The 22,115-nt window shown below is 36.8% G+C and overlaps 1 protein-coding gene across 1 annotated transcript; it reads right to left on the bottom strand.

Moving 5' to 3' along the window:
* Positions 1-1,377: 1,377 nt before the first annotated feature.
* On the bottom strand, positions 1,378-3,445 carry LOC127083064 (40S ribosomal protein S25-2). Its single transcript, XM_051023295.1, has 4 exons — positions 3,285-3,445; positions 3,119-3,193; positions 2,867-3,001; positions 1,378-1,674 (listed from the first exon to the last, which is right to left on the bottom strand). The coding sequence occupies exons 1-4, from the start codon at positions 3,285-3,287 to the stop codon at positions 1,561-1,563; spliced, it is 327 nt and encodes a 108-aa protein (XP_050879252.1). The 5' UTR covers positions 3,288-3,445; the 3' UTR covers positions 1,378-1,560.
* Between the last annotated feature and the right edge of the window lie 18,670 nt (positions 3,446-22,115).

The following is a 22,115-nucleotide window of genomic DNA, read 5'->3' as shown; positions in this document are numbered from 1 at the left end:
ATGGTTAACACTTTAACGCTCAAGTCATATTAGGATTCAAGATTAAAGATAGTGAAAATAAAGATTAGAGATTATAGTATTAATAGAATAATATCTGGTTAGTATATCGATGAGCAAAACAATTTGCTCTAAAACTCTACCTCGGAATTCTTTATTAATGTTATTACCAATATAAGTACACAATCACATAACTCATCACCTATATTTTCATTAGTTTGTTAGCCAGTTCTATTATTCAACTAATTAATTTATATTTATTCCACCAAGTTTTAATTAACTTAATTTTGTCAAAATACTTTTTTCTCACGCAAAGCTACATTAATTAGTTCATTTCTCATTGTAGGAAATCAATATTGCTATAAATTAGAGTGATATGAAGCCAATATTATGGATAAGAAAGAAAAAAAAGTAGTGCTATGGCAAAAACGAGTGCTTCAGTTGTTAGTTGTTCTTAGTTGTTATGTTCTAATATGACGAGAAAAGAAAAAGTGAGTAAATTTCAATAAAACTTAGAAAATAGTCTCACGTAAAAAATGACATTTATATTAAAAGAAATTATAAAGATTTACATTCATTGACTCAATTAAAGGATAAAGGAAAGTGCTACATGCACCTCCTCATCGGTGTCGCCGGGTTCGAGATAGGTTCTTAGGGTGTGGGCGTAAAGACGTTAGTGGCGGCATTTCGACGGTGGCGGTGGCACTTCAACGGCGACATGCGGTAAACAACCATTACTGTTATTTTTTATCATTGCTTGACTTTGAATTTTGAATTCGAAAATCAGAAGTGTTAGAATAAATATATGCAATTCTTGAAAAACGTTTTTTAGGCGAAACAACATAATTTTTTATTAAAGTGTTGCTAAAAAAAATGTTTAGTCAAAGGTTGCAACCTTGTGAATCAATACAATCTTGGCCTATAAATAAATCATTTTGAATTCAAAAATTAAATCACAAATCACATTCTCTTCAAAAAAAAAAAATTAGATTGTTCCTGCATAGAAACTCCAAAAAAAAATATTTGAAATACTATAAGAAAAAGTGATTCGTTCACAATTCTAGCAATTTAATCTAAAAGTTTTATCTAACACTAGTTATTTAATCTAAAAATTTTATCTAACACTTGGTATCCTTGTTTTGGCATTATTTATGAATGGCTATAATGCTGTTAAGAGTGTAGAAAAAGCTTTTTGAGAAAGATGATGGTTATGATTTCAATTATATGCATTTTAAGTGTTACAAAATGGAGTTCTGCATTCAAGATTTTGAGAAAGGACTGGAGTTTCTATTTAGGCGTCTCATTAAAATCAGAGGTCCACTTCTTAATATCATCAACCATAAGTTAGCAATGATAAAATACAGTTTAGCAAGGATATAGTGAATCAAATAGACGCTAGCTCAATAAATAAAAACAATAAGATATAAGTCAAGTATGTTACCAATGATAAAAAGAGACAAACCATCAATTTAACTTAGCAAAAGGTAAAACTAGAATGAGGTACATGCCCATCGATAGAGAAAAATACTTGATCAGAGTCATCAAAATACCAATACAACAAAACTAGGTGTTTGTAGCTCTGGTGTAAATCTGTTGGCTCGAGTGGGATGATACCAACCTGATCAAACCTTTAGCCATCAAATCTCTTATTGCTCTCCTTGCAAGTGATCCATTAACCTGCACGCATCCAATTATACAATCATGAGAATCATGTTCATATAAAAACAAATAACCACAAATACAGAAACAGAAAATATTGGTAACATTCTCACTACATACAGCTCAAGATAGTGCATGCAAGCAAAACATGACCAATCAATGTACAATATTTGTTCAACTGACATTGCTTAGAGTTAAGACATAAGATCGACAAACCTAGCTAACGCAAACAAAAACATCTGCATTGCAAAGTGAGGAAATAATAATTTATTTTTCAGCAAAATGCAATCAATTATAAGGAAAATAGCAAACAAAAGTATAATGAAAACATTCGAAACAAAGCAAAGTGAAAATCTGCAATCTAGATTCACAATCAACAAGTTAAGCAAAAAGTAGACCTACATTCTTGTTATAAGCAAAAACTAGTTAGTATTTGTGAACTTTTTGTTCGAAATTTTGATATGGTTTCAAGAAACAAGGTTTACTTTTTGCCCAAAATTGAGAGGTTAAACTAAAAGTAGAATACCAGACGTAAAGGTTTGGGGTCATTCCCCTTTACTCTCAAATTTGGGTTTTGGGTTATTTTGGGCAAAAGTAAACCTAGTTTCTTGAAAGCAACATGACCACATTTTAATTAAAATCAAACAAAAAGCTCACAATTACTAACTAGTTTCATATTTCTAAATCTATAATTTTAATGTTATAATCAATAATGTTACCAATCCCCCAAATATATGCCTCACTACACTACAGTATTCTTGTTTCCTCCAACAAAAAAAAGCGTGAAATTATACATTAATAAATCTATAATAGGATATTATCCACATAATACAGGATCAACATCTCATAATAGATCCAAGATTGTATTGCAACTCGTGAAACTCGAAAAAATCAATGCCTAAATTTCATGTATGACATGGTTGAAGTCTAGACAACATAATACATCATAATTTATACATCGCAAACCTCAACCGCTAAAGAAATAAAGGCCTTATATAAGATTACAACAACCAAATAAACAATATTTGTAAGTAACTCCTTAGTCACATCTCAAATCTAACCATGTCAATTTCAATTTCAATTTCAATTTAAACAATTACAAAACATATAAAATGAATGAAAACACCAACAAAAAAACTCATGACAAACATTCTTAACCAAAAGACTAATAATAAATTAATAAAGAGAAAAGGGTAAAACAAAAGGTTACCCTCAAACGATCAGAGAGAACCGAAGGAGTAATGAGCTTGTATTTGGGAGCCTCAGTGAGAAGCTTATCATAAGTTCCCTGATCAAACAACACCATGTTATTCACCTTCTCCTTCTGCTTACCCTTGCTCCACTTCTGTTAAAATCACAAAATTCAACATTAACATCACACTCACACACAACAAAACCATTCAATTTTCATAATAACAATTAATCAGTACAAAAATTAAAACTTCAAGAAGAAAACACGAACCTTCTTCTTCTGCTTGCCACCACCAGACTTGGCGGGCTTGGAGGACGGTGGAGGAGCCTTTTCCTTCTTTGGAGCCTGAAATTACCATCAAAACATACACAGAACGAAAATTAGAAGCAATAATTAGAAGAAAAACAGAGATAGTTGAAGGTTGAAGAGAAGGTACCATGGTGAAATCGCAGATCAGTGACAGCCGCAGAGAGAGGGATCACGAATTGTTACAAACCTAAATCAGCTAGGGTTTTACAACTCTTTTTTGTTATATGAAAAGGCAAAGAGAATTGGGCTCAAAATATGGCCCAATAGTATTTAATTCGGCCTGCAATCCACTCAAATAGAATATTTTACCCGATACCTCTTTATTTATCCCCTCATCTTTACAAATTAAAAATTTAGATCAAAATACATTGGTATAAATACCTATATTTTTAAGCTTTTCACTTTTTTCCTCATTTCATTCTATAGAGAGGGAAAGCGAAAAAAAAATTGTTGTTTCCATTTCTACACTGGGGAACGCAGTTAGAAGACTTCCGGTTCATTTGTTTTCAACATCGGATAACTTAAGAATAACTTATCTGATTTGTTTTTTTAGGAACATACACAACGGAGAACTTGGGCGCTAGTATTTCGGTTCATAAATATTTAATACCGGAGAATTAGCCATGAAGTTATTCGATTTCGAAAACATTTTTGGAGAACTTAGTTCTCAATTTTCAGGTTCGTGTTTTTTACTTGTAATTTTTTTTTCAGTGGCTCGCATTAGAGATTGGGGCAGGAGCATTTATCGACGATATGGTGATGGAGGACAACCTCAACAGTCGACGAATCGAGAGGAAGATCATATATGTTCACCTCATCCTCGTCCACTGCATCCAGTGTTCTCCTGAGGACTGTCTGATACGTCTCTTCTGGTGAGGTATCAAGAACACGTTGCTCGCCATTTATGGTTCGGAGAAGTAAGTTAATCTCTGCCATTTTATGTTTAGTCAAACTTAAGTTAATTATTTATATTCTATAACATATGTTATGAATTATTTTTAGGAAAGAGTTCCGAAGAAAGAATTGAATATTACTGCAAATGGTAGCAATTTGATCTGATGGGTTTCGCACAGTCTCTCACCGGTGATAGAGAGATGGTTCTCTAATTTTGGTATATCCTCTCTACAAATAATCAGTTTGTCAAGGGTATATGAAATTTTAGTAATAGCATTTGTGGAGAGATGACATCCAGAAACATTGTCCTTTCATATGCCATTTGGCGAGATGACCATTACATTGGACGATGTTTCTTGTCTTCTTCATTTACCATGTAGAGGAGATTTCTGTAAGCCTCCATATGGTTTCACTAACTCTGATGTTATTACTCTCGCTATTGATTTGTTGGGTGTTTGGTTGAAGGAGGTAATTGAAGAGGTCCGTAGTTGTAGAGGTGCATATTATATGTTGGATTGTTTGAATGTGATTTTTACGTGTCAGCGAGCTAAAAGTATATTTGATTATGCAACTAAAGCCTATATGCTATTGTTGGTAGGCTGCACCATTTTTGCCGACAAGACTCTTACTCTTGTAGAGGCAAAGTATTTATCACTATTTAGGGACTTGCCTGGATGTCGTAGATATTATTAAGGGGCAGCTGCACTTGTCACACTCTACAAAATATAGGAGATGTTTCCTTTTATACTTGCGAGCAGCTTGGGGGATATGCCTATTTGCTACAGGTACAAATGTTTTATTTTAATTTTATTTTAACTTATATTAACTTATTTATAATCATTTTAATTAATAATATTCATGTTATGTAACAATGTTGAATTCATGAGTATTTTTCAACTGTTGGCAAGAGAGGATTTTCTAAGATTGTTGGTATTGGTAGTCCACTTCCTAGGGCGATGAAATGGATATACAAGCAAGACGCACAGAAGGTTTATGAGCTCATGCTTGTGTTGGATGGATTGACACTCGATGATGTCATTTGTCGCCCTTTTGAGGATCATAGACAACACTAACCATTTTATGATATATGCTTATACAGGGGTGGCTTGAAATTGTATGACACAATTGTATTGTACTTATCTGACAGATGTTTGCGTCAGTTTGGATATTGGAAGTACATACTGCATCCACCTCCTGATGTTGACACACTTTATGTGGATGTTGAATGGATTACATATCATGCGAGCGTGATGAATGTCATTTGTCTAACAGAATTCGCTACCACTTCATATGATCTGGCTTTCAATTACTTGGATTGGTACTACATGTCATACCCCAATTTTGTTCGGGCATATTTAAATTTTCATAGGATTGATTTCATTTTTTATTTTTGCATCATATGCATAACATGACATACATTCCATCATGAATAATACCTAAAATGTCAGTCAGAATGAATTTATTGAAAATATAGACAAATCGGTTAAATTGCTTCTCAAGAATGTGCGAAATCAGCGGGTAAAAAGTTTTAGAATTAAAATTGCAGACACCAGTATTATTGATCTACGGTTCACGTAGTTTCACCTGATGTGCTCATTGCATTTTTCAGCGGCTGTTTCGGTTGCATTTCGACCCGTCTGAGCCTTTTAACCGATGCAAAATTATTTCAGAATTTGAGGAAAGACTCTATTTTTTTAATAAGTATGTTTTGTCCTAACAATTTTAGTGTGACCGATTTAATTTTCCGAGCAAATTTATACTCGATTTTTTATTTCTAATTGGTCAATATTTTTTGATTAGTTATTTTAATTAAAATAATTAGAATCAAATATTAATTAGATTTTTCTTTTTTGATTTTATTTTTCTTAAATAAATAACAAATGTAAAAATACAATATATATTTTACATTGGATTCTCCTAACAAACTCACATATTTCCCTCCTCACATTCACCCTCACTCTGCGTGGCAACATAAAAAACAAAAGAAAAGGAAATCTCTCACAAAATCTCTCAGATTCCTCACCTCACGCTCCACTCTCAACAAACTCTCACTATCACCTCTCTCCCCACTACACACGTTTTTACCCTCACCCACAACTCTCATTAAACTCTCTCTCACAAGAACTCCCTCACTATTCACCTTCACTCGCCAGCAGCCACTACACTCCTTTCGCCGTCATCTCTTACCCTTCGAACCCGCCGACGAACCCCAAAACCACCAAACCTCACAACTCGTATGCCCTTCCGCCGTCAACAAATCCTTAACGCCGCGCCAAAACCACCAAAACACCGGTAAACCCTAACCCCCTCTAATGTGAACCTTCATCGACATCTTTGCTAACCACCACCAACAACCACATATCGTCTTCATCACCACTACCCTCACACAAACTCCACCGTCAAAAATCATATCCCGTTTCCGATCTCGCACCACCTTAACAGTCCGCTGTTAACCACCAACGACTCACGATTAACCGTTATATTCCAACCACGCCACCGCCAAAATTTCTTGCTTATGATGCGCGGTTAGCCTTGAACAATGCATTTGCCTGCAATCCAAAGGGTCGGAATGTTAACATTGCAACGATGAAGTTTGAGGAGCTTTATCACCCTATACATGTGAAATTTGAAGAACCTTCAGTATTGCGGTTTCTGCAACATATGGAACTCCACCGCAACCATGCCGACAACGACAGCTAAACTCGCATTTCTAATTCAAATCTATTTTTTTTCGGACACGTGAAGTTTGTGTTTCTATTCTGTTGGGATTGTTGTCTGATTTTGTGCAGTTACATGATACGGCTGCAGCTTCCAAATTGAAACCCATACCGACCCAGTTTGTTTTCCACCTACACTGAATGTCACCGTAAACCACTGCACCTTACTCTTTTCTGAATTTTGCTAACACGGTTCTGGTGTATAGCTTCGGATCAATTTGGATTCAAGCTCGTTCAAATTTGGTCTCGCGTTTTGGGAAATGTCGTGGATATGCTGATTCAATAAATGTTCAAAGGACCATGACTGCTACCACTTGATCCTACTTGAACTATCGCTTCGATTACGCGAACATCCACAACAACAACTTATTGTCCATCAACCATTGTGAGTGCATTACAACGGCACAACAACACGATCTGCTCACCGCTACAACTTTCCGACAAAGTTATTATAATTCATTCCCGGCACACTCTACACGCGGTAATTTCCTGTTCAAATCTTGGATTGTACAAACACTACATCCAGTAGCTTTCTAGTTTCAATTTCATTTTTTGTGGCATTGTAGTTACTGTCCACATATATCAGTTTTCCTATTGCAATGTTTTAGTGATGGCATGCTTACTATCCTGGTGTATCAAGTGTTCTTGTTGTGTAGTTAGTGTTGGGGTTGCAATGGATTTACCAAGCATTTGATATTGATTATGATTATGTTGCTGGTATGCTCACTGTCCAAATAGGTTAAGGTTGTTGCAGTATGTTATATTAAATAATGAACTGGTGGTGATTTGTTATAATAAGGACACTATTGATTTGTATGATTGGAGAAAAGTTATTTTGTTGTTTATGTTTTCCCTGTTAAAGGAAAATAGAATCTGTGCTTTATTTTAGCTTGAAGAGTCAACCATTACCGTTACAGTTCCTTTTCTATCTTTTGTGTTATTATGAAAGATTAACATGTATTGATATGTCATGTTTGTTTATTTACTAGTATATTGTGGATAGTATAGGATTCATATATGATGTGATCCATTTTCGGTACTGTAAGTTAGTTATTTTTTTTTTCATTTTTAGGTGGTAATGGATATAAAACTCCTTTGCTCTTTGATGTATATGTGTATACTTTATCTAGGATTTGTTCTAATTTCAGACTAAGGAATTGAGAAAATTAAAAAGAGGCTTAAAATAATTTCATTTGAAGTTAATAGGTGAATTAATTTAAATAATTTTTATAGAACATACTAGTTGATATTTGTCTTTTTCTATTGATTCAAGTCATTTCAAAATAAATTCAAATCATTTCAAAATAAGTTCAAATCATTTTTCTAAACAACTTAATAAATAATATTATTTTATAATTTAAAATAGGAGTGAAAAAGAGTATAGGAGGCGTCCGCTTCATTATCTCTCGAGAGTTCGAATGATTGGCGCACGCCACATTGCTCGAATTCTTGTCACCCGATTAAATCTCATTCTTACAAATTTAAGTTTTTTTTTTCAAATAAATATAATTTCTAAAAGACTTTATTTTAATAATTAATCTTTAAATGAAAAGGAGATTGATGAGCATCCGCTTTATTATCTCTCGATTATTCGAATAATTGGCGTACGCCATATTGCTCGAATTTTCGTCATTCAATTAAAACTCTATAAAATTAAAATCATTTCCCCAATTTAATTATTCTAAAAGTATCTATTTTTAAATAATTAATCTTTAAATGAAAAGGAGATTAATGAGCATCCGCTTCATTATCTCTCAAATATTCGAATAATTGGCGTACGCCATATTGCTCGAATTTTTGTCATTTAATTAACACCCTAAAACTCCATAAAATTAAAGTTACTCCCCCAATTAATTATAAATTCTAAAAGATTTATTTTAATAATTAACCTTTGAATGAAAAGGAGAATAGTGAGCATCCGCTTCATTATCTCTCGATTATTCGAATAATTGGCGTACGCCATATTGCTCGGATTTTCGTCATTCAATTTAAACCTTAATCATACAATTTCAAATCACTTTTTCAAATCAAATATGAGTATAAATTCAAATTATTTTAAGACCATGATTATACACATTCAAATCACATCTTCTAAATCAACTATAAATCCTAAGTCCTAATTTCTAAATTTTAGATAATAAAAGGATAGGAGGCGTACGCCTCATTATCTTTCGATTATTGAACGATTGGTGTACACCACATTGCTCAATCTTTCGTCGTTCTTCAAAACACCTTCACAAATCAAACTTAATTCCTCGCCCCCGTGCGACCAAAAACCAAAACTCTTTTAAAAAAGAACACTGTCAATCCTTTCTAATGTGCATAACAAACCAGTGCTTAAGCCTCCGCCGAGAGTAGACAAGTCAGCGTTTAGCCTTTAGAACGCCGACCTACACAGTCGTTCATCAAACAAAACACACCAAAACCGTAGTTCCCCGAACTACGAATGCTCTGATTTCCTTATTGCACTATAAGGATACGTAGGCAGGAGATTGTTGTATCTTCGCGAGCACACTAATAAAAAACCTCCCATTTTTCCCTCCTGAGGTCTCCATCCATCTCTATTATCAACTCTACTTACTCGAAGAAAGCAAATAACATTTAACCAACATTCAAATAGCAAATTAGACTAAAAGGTTCTCGTTGAGTACAACGGGCGTGAGGGGTGCTAATACCTTCCCCTTGCGTAATCGACTCCCAAACCCGAATATGGTTGCGACGACTATTATTCTATTTTCTAAAAGGTTTTGTCGATATTTTCCTATTCCTTCATTAGGATAAATAAAGTTCGGTGGCGACTCTGTTCGAACATAATTTCTTTTCGTGACCATCGCGAGGAATCGTATTTTTCGAGATGCGACACTACAGGGTGTCACATCCTTGTTTGGTACCACCACCTCGAGGGGAGGAGAAACTTATCCAAGTTCCTGTTTATGAAGAATGACCGTCAGATCTGAGACTATCATTCATTTCACATGAGTTGTATCATTATTTATATCGTCACAAGTCGAAAGAGGATGGCGATGATTTTGTTGAGGTCTTTCAAGCACTACATGTAGCTCAGGGTGGACCGATACCTCAGGGCGGACCAGTAACTAATGATGGTTGATGTATTATGAGACTTATGTACTATTCAGACTTATGTATTATTTTTCATACTTATATATTTTGATACTTCTTTACTATTTTATTACTTATGCAATATAATCCAAAATATAACATGAATTCAATATAACATGAAGTCAATATTCAATATAAACCAAAATATAACAATCACGTTATAATTATAATCTAACATATTGTGGCACTACAGGCTTAAGGTGTTGCCATTGTTGTAACTATCCAACAAATCCTATCATCCAAGAAGTTACATTTGGTGTGTAATACTTCTTCCAATCCAATATGATCGGTGGCAACAAAAATCTCTCATTCATGTTTACCTGTTTAGAAAATTATTAAGTAAGACATAAATAAAAGATAAGTAATTAACATAACAAACATGAATATTTACCTGCCAAATATAAATATAACAAAAATTAATAAAGCAAAAAAAAATGAGTTCCGGAACACTTCAAGGTAAGAAATTTGGTTTAAAAAATACAATACCGGAAAACTTACAAAGAAGTTATTCGATTAATGAAAAAATGAATCGGAAAACACTTCCTGGAGTTATTCGGTTGCACATTACTAATATGGTGACTATACAACAAGTTATTTGGTTTTGTGAACATAAAAACCGGAAAACATTGCTTCAAGTTTTCCAGTTTGATAAAAAAAACATACCAGATTTCATCACTCAGTGTTATCCGGTTCGCTTGGTAGGGGTTCTCAACTGTTGTTTTCGACTGACTTTAATGAATAGTAAAAAGTAAAAAAATTAAACTAAAATTAACAAAGGTAAATTCAGAATATTTCGAAAATTGTTGGGGTGGGGGGATAAGTGTGGATGTATAGGGTACAATTCTCACTCAAATATGGTTCAATAATGTTGTCTAATAAAATTAGGAATTTCTTAATGCACTCTATGTGTTACTTACACACCACACGAAAATACTAAAATGTCCCCCAAATTTCGAAGATGCATCTCTAGACGCACCAAATTATGATTAAACGTTAAAATATTTTAGAGATGCATCTCCATAACAATTTAAAATGTATACCATGCATCACACTCAGAAGTCATTTAACAATTTTATTATACTGGGGATGCATCTTTGTTTATTTTATAAAGATGTATCTTCATAACATATTAGAACATAACTCTTCATGTTATATTTTGTTTACGTGTATTCAAATGAAGATTTAAACCATACACGTGATATGCAAAAAATGACGTACATAAATCCAGATGGTCGAAAAATGTCATATATAAATAAAAGACTAATAAATGTAAAAAAAGTCGAGAACAACGATAAAGTAGCATGATGTCAAAATAAAATTCAATCCGTAGTACTACTATTATATGCTAATTCATTATTGTGTATGTCTGATTATATCGATTATGCCTCTTCTGCCGCTCTTCCTCCCCGCCTATTAATCCCCCCCCCCCCCCCCCCCCGTCTTATGGCGTTGTCTTTGGTACATTAATGCCTTATGTACCTCCGTCATGATGGAATTTAGGACCTGCCTCACATCAGGCTCATCAAGGAAGATACCTCTATCAATGCTTGTCTGCGCAATCTCCAAAATGCAACGACATCTAGGCAAGACATCATAAGCATGATCTAATTATGCCTGGTCCTCCTCTAGTATCTCCTGATGAGATGGTCTCGGTGGATCTCTTAGAGCAGCATGCACCATGTAGGGATGTGACACCCTAAAGAACCATCTGATATACCCTTAGACATAACTCTAGTCGCTCACGACTATGATACTATGTGCCTCCTGTGACAACCCAAACTGCTTTCAGGATTACTGACTGACCCCACAAACCAACACGGGTCTTTTCAGCATGTTTTGACCTCACTCACACGCTCCCCCCTCCCCCCGTCTGCGCAATCTCCAAAATGCAACGACATCTAGGCAAGACATCATAAGCATGATCTAATTATGCCTGGTCCTCCTCTAGTATCTCCTGATGAGATGGTCTCGGTGGATCTCCTAGAGCAGCATGCACCATGTAGGGATGTGACACCCTGAAGAACCATCTGATATACCCTTAGACATAACTCTAGTCGCTCACGGCTATGATACTATGTGCTTCCTGTAACACCCTAAACTGCTTTCAGGATTACCGACTGACCCCACAAACCAACACGGGTCTTTTCAGCATGTTTTGACCTCACTCACATGCTTCCCCCCCTCCCCCCGTCTTATGGCGTTGTCTTTGGTACATTAATGCCTTATGTACCTCCGTCATGATGGAATCTAGGACCTGCCTCACATCAGGCTCATCAAGGAAGATACCTCTATCAATGCTTGTTTGCGCAATCTCCAAAATGCAACGACATCTAGGCAAGACATTATAAGCATGATCTAATTATGCCTGGTCCTCCTCTAGTATCTCCTAATGAGATGGTCTCGGTGGATCTCTTAGAGCAACATGCACCATGTAGGGATGTGACACCCTAAAGAACCATTTGATATACCCTTAGACATAACTCTAGTCGCTCACGACTATGATACTATGTGCCTCCTGTAACAACCCAAACTGCTTTCAGGATTACTGACTGACCCCACAAACCAACACGGGTCTTTTCAGCATGTTTTGACCTCACTCACACGCTTCCTAGGAAACTTCCCAGAAGGTCACTCATCCCAATACTACTCCAAGTCTAGCACACTTAACTATGGAGTTCTTATTGGTTAGGCTACCGAAAAGAAGATGTGTCTTGTTGGTATAGGTAGTACCAATTAATCCTTATAATTCATTCAACCATCCAGTCTCATACCTGCATAGCCTCGTGATCCCTCTCATTCCGATATGAATTTGGTTTTCCCCCTAAAAGCTGTTGGGAGTGTCTCATTGTCATGCCTCATGCATCGACACCACTCCTATCTCCCTCGGATGTTACATGTAACCACTCTTCGGCCTCTCCGACCTCGGGTGTTACATGCCCACCAGCTTCCGTTTGGTTCGTCCCCGAACCACATCGTAATGGGAGAGGTTTGACTCTAATACCATTTCTAACACCCCAAACTGCTTTCAGGATTACCGACTGACCCCACAAACCAACACAGGTCTTTTCAGCATGTTTTGACCTCACTCACACGCTTCCTAGGAAACTTCCCATAAGGTCACCCATCCCAATACTACTCCAAGTCTAGCACGCTTAACTATGGAGTTCTTATTGGTTAGGCTACCGAAAACAAGTTGCATCTTCTTTTCGATAGCCCGTTCCATAAGAACTCCATAGTTAAGCGTGCTTGACTTGGAGCAATCTTGGGATGAGTGACCTTCTGGGAAGTTTCTCGGAAAGCGTGTGAGTGAGGATAAAACATGCTGAAAAGACTCGTGTTGGTTTATGGGGTCAGTCAATAATCCTGAAAGTAGTCTGGGTAGTTAGATTCATTCTTTTTTATTTATGTTAATTTTACTTGTCAAATGTCTAACATTGATTTTTATTTTTTTCAAGAGTGTGATCTACAAAAGTTTATTAACCACAGACGTAAGATTACTAGTTTGCCTCAGCCGAATGAGGATTGGTTTTAGGAAATTATGTCCTTATTTAGCCCGAAGGACTTGTGCATGACCAGTTATACTACGATCAACCACATGATGCTTAATGCATTCGTGGAGAGATGGAACTCAGAGACCTCATCATTTTATCTCCCGCTTGGTGAGATGTCTATCACACTTTATGATGTGTCGTGTTTGCTACATCTTCCGATCAAGGGAAAACTCTTAGATCATGGGAGGATTATAAAAGACGATACATTTGAGATGATGGTGGGCTATCTGAGGGTTGGCCCATAGGAGGAGAATAAGGAGTTGGATAGGACCAGAGGGCTCATGCTAGATTTGAATACCTCAAAAAGGTATATATGTAGGAGCTCCAAAGAGCACATCAGGATATGGGTGATGACGAGCAAGTGGGGCTCCATAGAGTGCATGCTATGAGAGCATACTTGCTATATTTGGTTGGCACTATGATATTTTTGGATAATATTGTCACTTATACAAATGTCGTCTACCTATGATACTTCTAGGATTTCGAGCGGGTCCATGAGTACAACTGATGGTCGCTTGTTTGGTCTACCGACACTCGAAGTTGAGAAAGAGTTGTATGTGGAAGACAAAACAAGTCACAGGCAGTGTCACACTAGTGATGATGATGATTATTGGTCTTTTAATGTTTCTTTATCATTTTCATTTCATCTTTGCAAATTCATTACTGATAATTTGTATGTTCCAAACTTTTTATTTCAAGTTTGGATCCTCCAGTACTTCCTGTGCATCTCCGGCTGGGGGAGTGTTGAGACTTACACTGACGATATGCCGTGTGCTACTGCTTTTTCCTGGCTCAGATGGAACAAGGCGACTGAGCCTTTCAGAGTGTATCTTGATTGTTTGGTTGTCGAGGACATGCATTTTAACAACTATGTCGGTCACTGTCAGACGCATACATTTGACGAGATAGTGTTGTACTCTTTATAGTTGGCCAGTGGATCATGTCTCACTGCTCCTTATCTGCCCGATCGCATCATGCAGAAGTTTGGCTACACTCAAACCATTTCCAAACACCTTGTTGTCTCTGCTCTTCCTGCTTTGACACATAAATAAATATATGACATGTTTGATGATTTTGAGAGTCATCTGGTACTAGAGGAGGTGTAACACTACAAACTGCTTTCAGGATTACCGACTGACCCCACAAACCAACACGGATCTTTTCAGCATGTTTTGACCTCACTCACACGCTTCCTAGGAAACTTCCCAAAAGGTCACCCATCCAAATACTACTCTGAGTCTAGCACGCTTAACTATGGAGTTCTTATTGGTTAGGCTACCGAAAAGAAGATGCATCTTGTTTTCGGTAGTCCGTTCCATAAGAACTCCATAGTTAAGCGTGCTTGACTTGAAGCAATCTTGGGATGGGTGACCTTCTGGGAAGTTTCTCGGAAAGCGTGTGAGTGAGAATAAAACATGATGAAAAGACTCGTGTTGGTTTGTGGGGTCTGATCGCGACTTTATGAGTCTATTGGGGTATTAACTGCAAGTGCACAGTCTAATCGCGTAGTTTTAAAAGATATCGATCCCACAGAGACTTAATGAATCGATATACCGTTTTCTAGGGTTACTTCATAAAGCTAAGGCGGATGATACTTTGATGATGAGGGGAAAAGTAAAACTAAAATTGGATCTAGATTAAATATCAAATAACACGGATATCAGTATGTAGTTCGTCGTAATTAGGGAATCAAATCTTCGTTGGTCTTTTTCTTTAAAATAAGTCTTTTCAGTAGACACTATTGATTAAAAGTCCTTTCCTCAAACTCTCGCTCTGTTGAATCAGACTATGACTTTATATTAACGTACTCTCTCACTATTTCGTTAAATCTAAAATCACTTTTTGAAAACAATAGAACCTATAGAAACTCTTTTTAAGAAAATACTAACCGTTTAAACGCCCTCGTCTCAAACTCTCGCTCTGTTGACTTAGACTATATGATTAAACTTAAATGCTTAACTCTCGTCCTCACATTTAACCTTTAAAAATAATTTTTGAAAATGATTAGAATTTAATTAACTTTAAAAATTGCTTTCGCCCTGATTTAAAGTTAATGTCCAATTTACATTGTCCAGTTAAAAGCTCAAACCGTCGTTCTATTGATTTTAACTTCTTTATGTCTTTTACTCTCGTACAAAAACTTTAGTATTAACTCTGTAAATTGAGACCAGAAAAAGAGTGACTGTATCTTGAAATAAATTTAAACCAACTCAGTTTTGATTCCTTTATTCCGCTTACTTTACATACCGATATCTAAATCGATTAGCCGGACATGTTAAACATGCCTAAACAGTAATCATGCATAAATACGGTCATATCAAATAGGTAATATATATAAACAGCAGCACAGAGCATATGTAAATTAAAACAATAAATCAATTAATTAATGAACCTGGAAAATTACTAGAAATCTTGGTTTTTGTTCCTAGCTTCGATGCTCGAACACTCCACCACAAGTCGGTTGGATTTGTTCTTCACAATTCTTGAGCAGACAGGTAAATAAAAAAAACAAGGAAATAAAATACTATGATCTAACGTAAGGTTAGATCCAGTAAAAATTACACAATAGTTTCCGGTGTAGAAACTATTGTGAGAAAAATAAATTGAATGCTTAGAAATTAACTAGAAAAGAAAATAAAATAAAAAATGCTAAGAGAATAGAATGCTGAAGAAAATATATTGCTGTAAAAATATTGCACGGCGTCCGAAGTACGGCAAAGAGAGGAGCGCTTCAATTGGATCCCTTGAGGTCTATTTATATTCCTCCATAAAGTAACCGTTTCCCAAAAGTTCCTTCAGTATGGTTTCTAACGCGTCAACGAGTCAAGCGGAGAAATAGGGGAGAAGTGCTTCTGTTATGCGCGTCAAAGGCAGAAAAAATAGGAGTGGGGGTGTGACGTCCGTCACACCATGTGTTACGCTCGTAACACTAAGTAGAGGGGCGTGACGCTCGTCACATGAGGGTGGCGGTCGTCACAGGCCATTTTCCTTGTAGTTGGCGTGGGCTGGGCTTTAGTGAAATGCTTTTCCTAGAGAATCCTCTTTTTGCACCCCTTTTCTTTCCTTTTCACACATGCTTCAGTTTATGTTACCTGAAATAAATAAATAACAGAATACCAAGTAATATCTAATAATGTAAATTAAATTGAATCAAATAGCAATATAATTTAATTAAATCAAGTCCAAAAATGTGATATTATTTCATGCTATCAAACTCCCCCATACTTAGACTTTTGCTTGTCCTCAAGCAAGATACAATGTATAAATCGATTTAAAATATTAGCCAGATGAAATTTCCAAACACACATCAATTCGTACTAGGTTGCAAGTAAATCTTGTTTAGAAATAACCTGAGTTTAGTCTTAACATCAACAACTACCGTCACAACATCAGATAACCCCACCTTATGCAAACCAGTTCGAGTCATGCTATTATAGCTAGCCTAGTTCTTTTACTCTTATTTCACCCGTTTTCATTCTAGCGAAATCACATTAAGCCCTTTATCGTTTCGAGCACATAGTGGAATAACCGGTTAGCGATTTTGATCCCCTTTTAGCTAGAAGCTCTGGTATATAAGTTAGATAACTTCGTTATTTAGTCCATTGCAAATTGCGGGGGATCGGACCGTAGTCCGCCCTACCAAGTTCAGCACCAGATACCGCTGAACCAACTCACAATGGATCTTTCATATTATGCTTTTGTAGGGTCCGCAACCTTTGGATTAAATGATCTGGTAAGGATCACCTAACTTAATTAGTGCATTTCCTGATTTTTAATATGTTATTTTGGGAATCATTCACTTATATTCATCGGCTCTCCACGTAGTTTACTATTAAGATGGTGCCGACTTCTCGTATAAACTACTCGGGGTTACTATAAGACTAAAAGTGCAAGGAATTGGTATAATAGGTACTTATCCTGATCTAACATGTTAAGGTTTTTAGAGCGTTGAGGTGGTAATAATTTTGTCTTGATTTCACTCAAGTTTTATAAAATGAGCAACCTTTATACTTATCGAGTGTGTTAAATTTTTGTTATGGCTCAAGAAAATTGAGGGGAATAGATAATACAAAATTTTCACACTAGGGACTTGACTTAAAATAATTATTATATATATATATATATATATATATATATATATATTATATATATATATATATATATATATATATATATATATATATATATATATATATTTTATATGAAAGGGAAATAACATACTTGAAAGGGAAATAAATATAACTGAAACAAAGTTTTCCCCCTACACTTAAATGGAACATTGTCCCCAATGTTTCAAAAAAAAACAAAAAAAAAGGAAAAGAAAATGGAACTGAAATTCTAGTTATCAGACTTTGGATGTCACACTGGTTGTTATGACATCCAATTCTGCACAGACAGGGATTATGCAGAACTTAACAGTAAGTGCAGTAAATAACACAAGTAATTGTTCACCCAGTTCAGTCCAACATGACCTACATCTGGGGGCTACCAAGCCAGGGAGGAAATCCACTATTAGTAGTATCAATTCAAAGCTAAACTCACCCGTTTACAACTTATCACTTAATCCCTACCCAATGCAATTTCAATCTTAACCTAAGATCAGAGTTCCTACTCACTCCCCCTCAATCACCTCAGTGATATTAAAGACACTTTGAAGTCACACTTCAAAAACAACTCTTGATTATGCTTCACAGCTTAAATCAAGATACACAGCACTCACGCTTAGAAGCTTTGAGTGACACAACACTTACAACTCAATGACCACCCTATGCCAAAGCTATCATCTACTTGATAATGGCTTGGCTTACAAGATACGTCTAATACTAGACTCACAAAAATACAGCAGTGAAGTATGATGGACACACAAAATCTTCACGCCTCAAAATCCCCGAAACTGAATGAAGGAACGCCTTCCTTTTTATATTGCAGCACCTGGGCTTTTGCACCTGTATTCTCCTGAATTTAAGGTCACTCAAGTTCCCATAAATTCAACATTTAGGTTACTAACAAATAGGCTATTTGTTAGGTTCATTGAATGTAACTTGGTTGTTGATTTCCTGGATTTTCTCTCAGCTGTTGAATCCCTAAAGAATAGCCTGAGAAAAAGCTGAAACAGAAAACTGAACAACCTACAATATAGCATATGCTGTCAGGCATGAATGTCACGACATTTAGCTTGACATCAAGGTCCATATGCTGAGTCTGTTTTTCCAGAAAACAGACTGTACAATTTTGCTGACCTGTACATGATCAAAATGACCATACTACAGTAACAGCTTACATTAATAAATGTCAAAGTGTCCAACTTAACATTTACACATTTGGCCTTAAGTTAGTTATGTTATTCTCTTGAAGAACAAACTAAGTTACATGCTGAAGTATAACAGAACACCACTCTGTCTAATCTTCAGCAGCTGCTTTCAATGATGAATGTCATAACATCCAGTTTGACATTCAGTCAGTAGGCCTTATGCCAGGTCTGGTTCTTCCTTGATAACCAGACTGCAAATAAATACTAAGTTCTAACAGAACTCCTGCTGTTCTATTCCTTAGTATCTGTTAACAGGTATGAGTGTCACAACATCCAGTTTGACATTCAATAAATCCTGTGTTAGCTAGTCCTGCAGTAACTACAATGTAGTCACACATACATGTTATGACATCAGTCAAGACATTGGTGTTTTACCATATAATGCAGCCAATTAAGCATCTACAAACTCCCCCTTTGGCAAATTTTTGGCTAAAACACTTTGATCCCCATAACAGAGTTCATAGCAGCGGAATCACACACCTAGCAGGAAACAATACTAGCTAATACACTCAGAGTGGCAGCACACTCACACACATGGAAGTTAAATAACAACTTCACACAGCAGCAGCACACACACAGTTGCTGCAGGGGAGGGAATCTTCAGATCTGTCATGAGAGTCTGTTGTAGAGACCCACTCTGTTTGTCAGGGGTAGTGGTGGTGTGGTGGTTATTACTCCCCCTTTTTGTCAAAAATGTTGCCAAAGCCAACAACATAGCCAGAGCATAATGACAGAGTTCCAGACTTGGTTTTACTTCACAGTTTCAACCAAGTTAACATCCCCTTGATCTTGCTTCACAGCTTCGATCAAGTAATCACCCACTTTTGCTTTACAGTAGGTACCACCATATCAGATGCCCTGATTTTGTTTCTGACATCCAGAACCACTCCTGCATGAACAGCATCCTTGAACTCCTGCAGGTACATTGGCCTTCTCACAGTAGGGTGTCTCCTTACCCTCTTGTATCCACCCTTGTTACAAGTAGCATAGCTATGATCTGGTGACCAAACATAACTTAGTACAAATTGTTTAATAGACAGAGATATTAAACAATTTATTCCCAACATCAGTGGTTGCTATAAGGTCTCAGAGAGACATATTCCCAGTTTGCTCCTTAAGTTTTCAAACTGAGTAGCATCCAGAGCCTTTGTAAATATGTCAGCCAGTTGAAGATCCGTGGCTACATGTTCCAAAGTGATCACCTTGTCTTCCACCAGATCTCTGATGAAGTGGTGCCTAATGTCAATATGTTTGGTCCTGCTGTGTTGGATGGGATTCTTGGAGATATTGATGGCACTGAGATTATCACAGAACAATGTCATGACATTTTGAGAGACATTGTACTCAGTGAGCATCTGTTTCATCCAAACCAGTTGGGAGCAACTGCTTCCAGCAGCTATGTATTCAGCCTCTGCAGTGGACAGAGAGACACAATTCTGCTTCTTGCTGAACCACGATATGAGGTTTTCTCCTAAGAAGAAACATCCACCTGATGTGCTTTTTCTGTCATCAGCACTTCCAGCCCAATCAGCATCACAGTACCCAGATAGGACAGGCTCAGACCCATGTGAATACAGCATCCCATAGTCACACGTCCCATTGATGTACTTGAGAATCCTTTTGACTTGATTCAAGTGGCTCACCTTGGGCTCTGCTTGGTATCTGGCACACACTCCAACTGCATAAGAAATGTCAGGTTTACTTGCAGTCAGATACAGCAGGCTACCTATCATGCTTCTGTACAGGCATTGATCAACACTAGGCCCTCCATCATCTTTGGTTAACTTCAGATGAGTGGGAGCAGGAGTCCTCTTGTGCCTGGCATTATCCATACCAAACTTCTTAACTATGTTCTTGGCATACTTGCTTTGGGAGAGAAACATAGAGTCCTCCATTTGGTTTACTTGCATTCCAAGGAAATAGGTCAGTTCTCCCACTAGACTCATTTCAAACTCAGATTGCATCTGGTGAACAAATTTTTTAACCATTTGTTCTGACATTCCACCAAAGACAATATCATCAACATAGATTTGAGCTATCATGATTTTGCCTTCTTCATCCTTCACAAACAAGGCTTTATCTATGCCACCCTTTCTGTATCCATTTGAGGTCAAAAATTCGGTTAACCTTTCATACCAAGCTCTGGGTGCTTGCTTCAACCCATACAAGGCTTTCTTCAACTTGTATACATGCTCAGGTTGGTTAGGATCACAGAACCCTTTGGGTTGTTCCACATAGACTTCTTCATTCAGGTAGCCATTCAAGAATGCACTCTTCACATCCATTTGGAATAGCTTAAACTTCAGGATGCATGCTACCCCCAACAGCAATCTGATGGACTCAAGTCTAGCCACAGGAGCAAATGTCTCATCAAAGTCTACCCCTTCAACTTGAGTGTATCCTTGAGCTACTAGTCTTGCTTTATTTCTAGTAATTACTCCTTTCTCATCAGATTTGTTTTTGTAGATCCACTTGGTACCAATGATGTTGGACCCTTCAGGTCTTGGAACCAGCTCCCATACTTCATGCCTTGTGAACTGCTCGAGTTCCTCTTGCATGGCAATGATCCAGTATTCATCAGTCAGGGCTTCTTTCACATTCTTCGGTTCAACCTTGGAAACAAAGCAGGAATTTGAGTTTATTCCTCTTGACCTGGTAGTTACACCACTGGTGGGATCCCCTATGATAAGATCCTTAGGGTGGTCTTTCTGAATTCTGATAGATGGCACTTTGGTGGTTGCATCTACCTCACATTCAGGAGGAGGTTCCTGTACTTCTTCAGACTTGACTGGACTGTCAGTTGAGCTGTCAAGGAATGTTTCAACATCCTCCATGACATCGGTTCCTTCCTCTCTATTGTCCATAATGACATTTATGGATTCCATCAGGACATTGGTCCTGTAGTTGAACACTCTGTAGGCTCTGTTGTTAGTGGAGTATCCCAGAAATACGCCTTCATCACTTTTGGGATCTAGCTTCCTTCTCTGTTCACGATCTGTGAGAATGTAGCATTTACTTCCAAAAATATGAAAGTACTTCACAGTGGGTTTTCTGCCCTTCCATATTTCATACAGAGTGGAGGAGGTTCCTTTTCTCAAGGTGACTCTGTTGTGAACATAGCACGCGGTATTCATTGCTTCAGCCCAAAAGTGCATAGGGAGCTTCTTTGCATGAATCATTGCTCTGGCAGATTCTTGAATAGTTCTATTTTTTCTTTCAACTATTCCATTCTGCTGAGGAGTTATAGGGGAGGAGAACTCATGACTTATTCCTTCAGCCGAGCAGAACTCATCAAACTTGGAATTCTTGAACTTCGTACCATGATCACTTCTAATCCGGACCACACAACTGTCCTTTTCCCTTTG

The sequence above is a fragment of the Lathyrus oleraceus genome, chromosome 5 (genome assembly GCF_024323335.1).
Source record: "Lathyrus oleraceus cultivar Zhongwan6 chromosome 5, CAAS_Psat_ZW6_1.0, whole genome shotgun sequence".
Lineage (NCBI taxonomy): Eukaryota > Viridiplantae > Streptophyta > Magnoliopsida > Fabales > Fabaceae > Lathyrus > Lathyrus oleraceus.
Note: the sequence above shows the minus strand (reverse complement) of the source record. Positions and strands in the feature narration are given on the sequence as shown.

Bases quoted from the DNA above. Each gene is read 5' to 3' on its own strand.
- LOC127083064 (XM_051023295.1), bottom strand. The intron at 3,002-3,118 runs GTTCGTGTTTTC...TGATTTTAACAG, and splicing joins GTGGCAAGCAGAAGAAGAAG to AAGTGGAGCAAGGGTAAGCA. The intron at 1,675-2,866 runs GTAACCTTTTGT...GGATGCGTGCAG, and splicing joins TTCTCTCTGATCGTTTGAGG to GTTAATGGATCACTTGCAAG.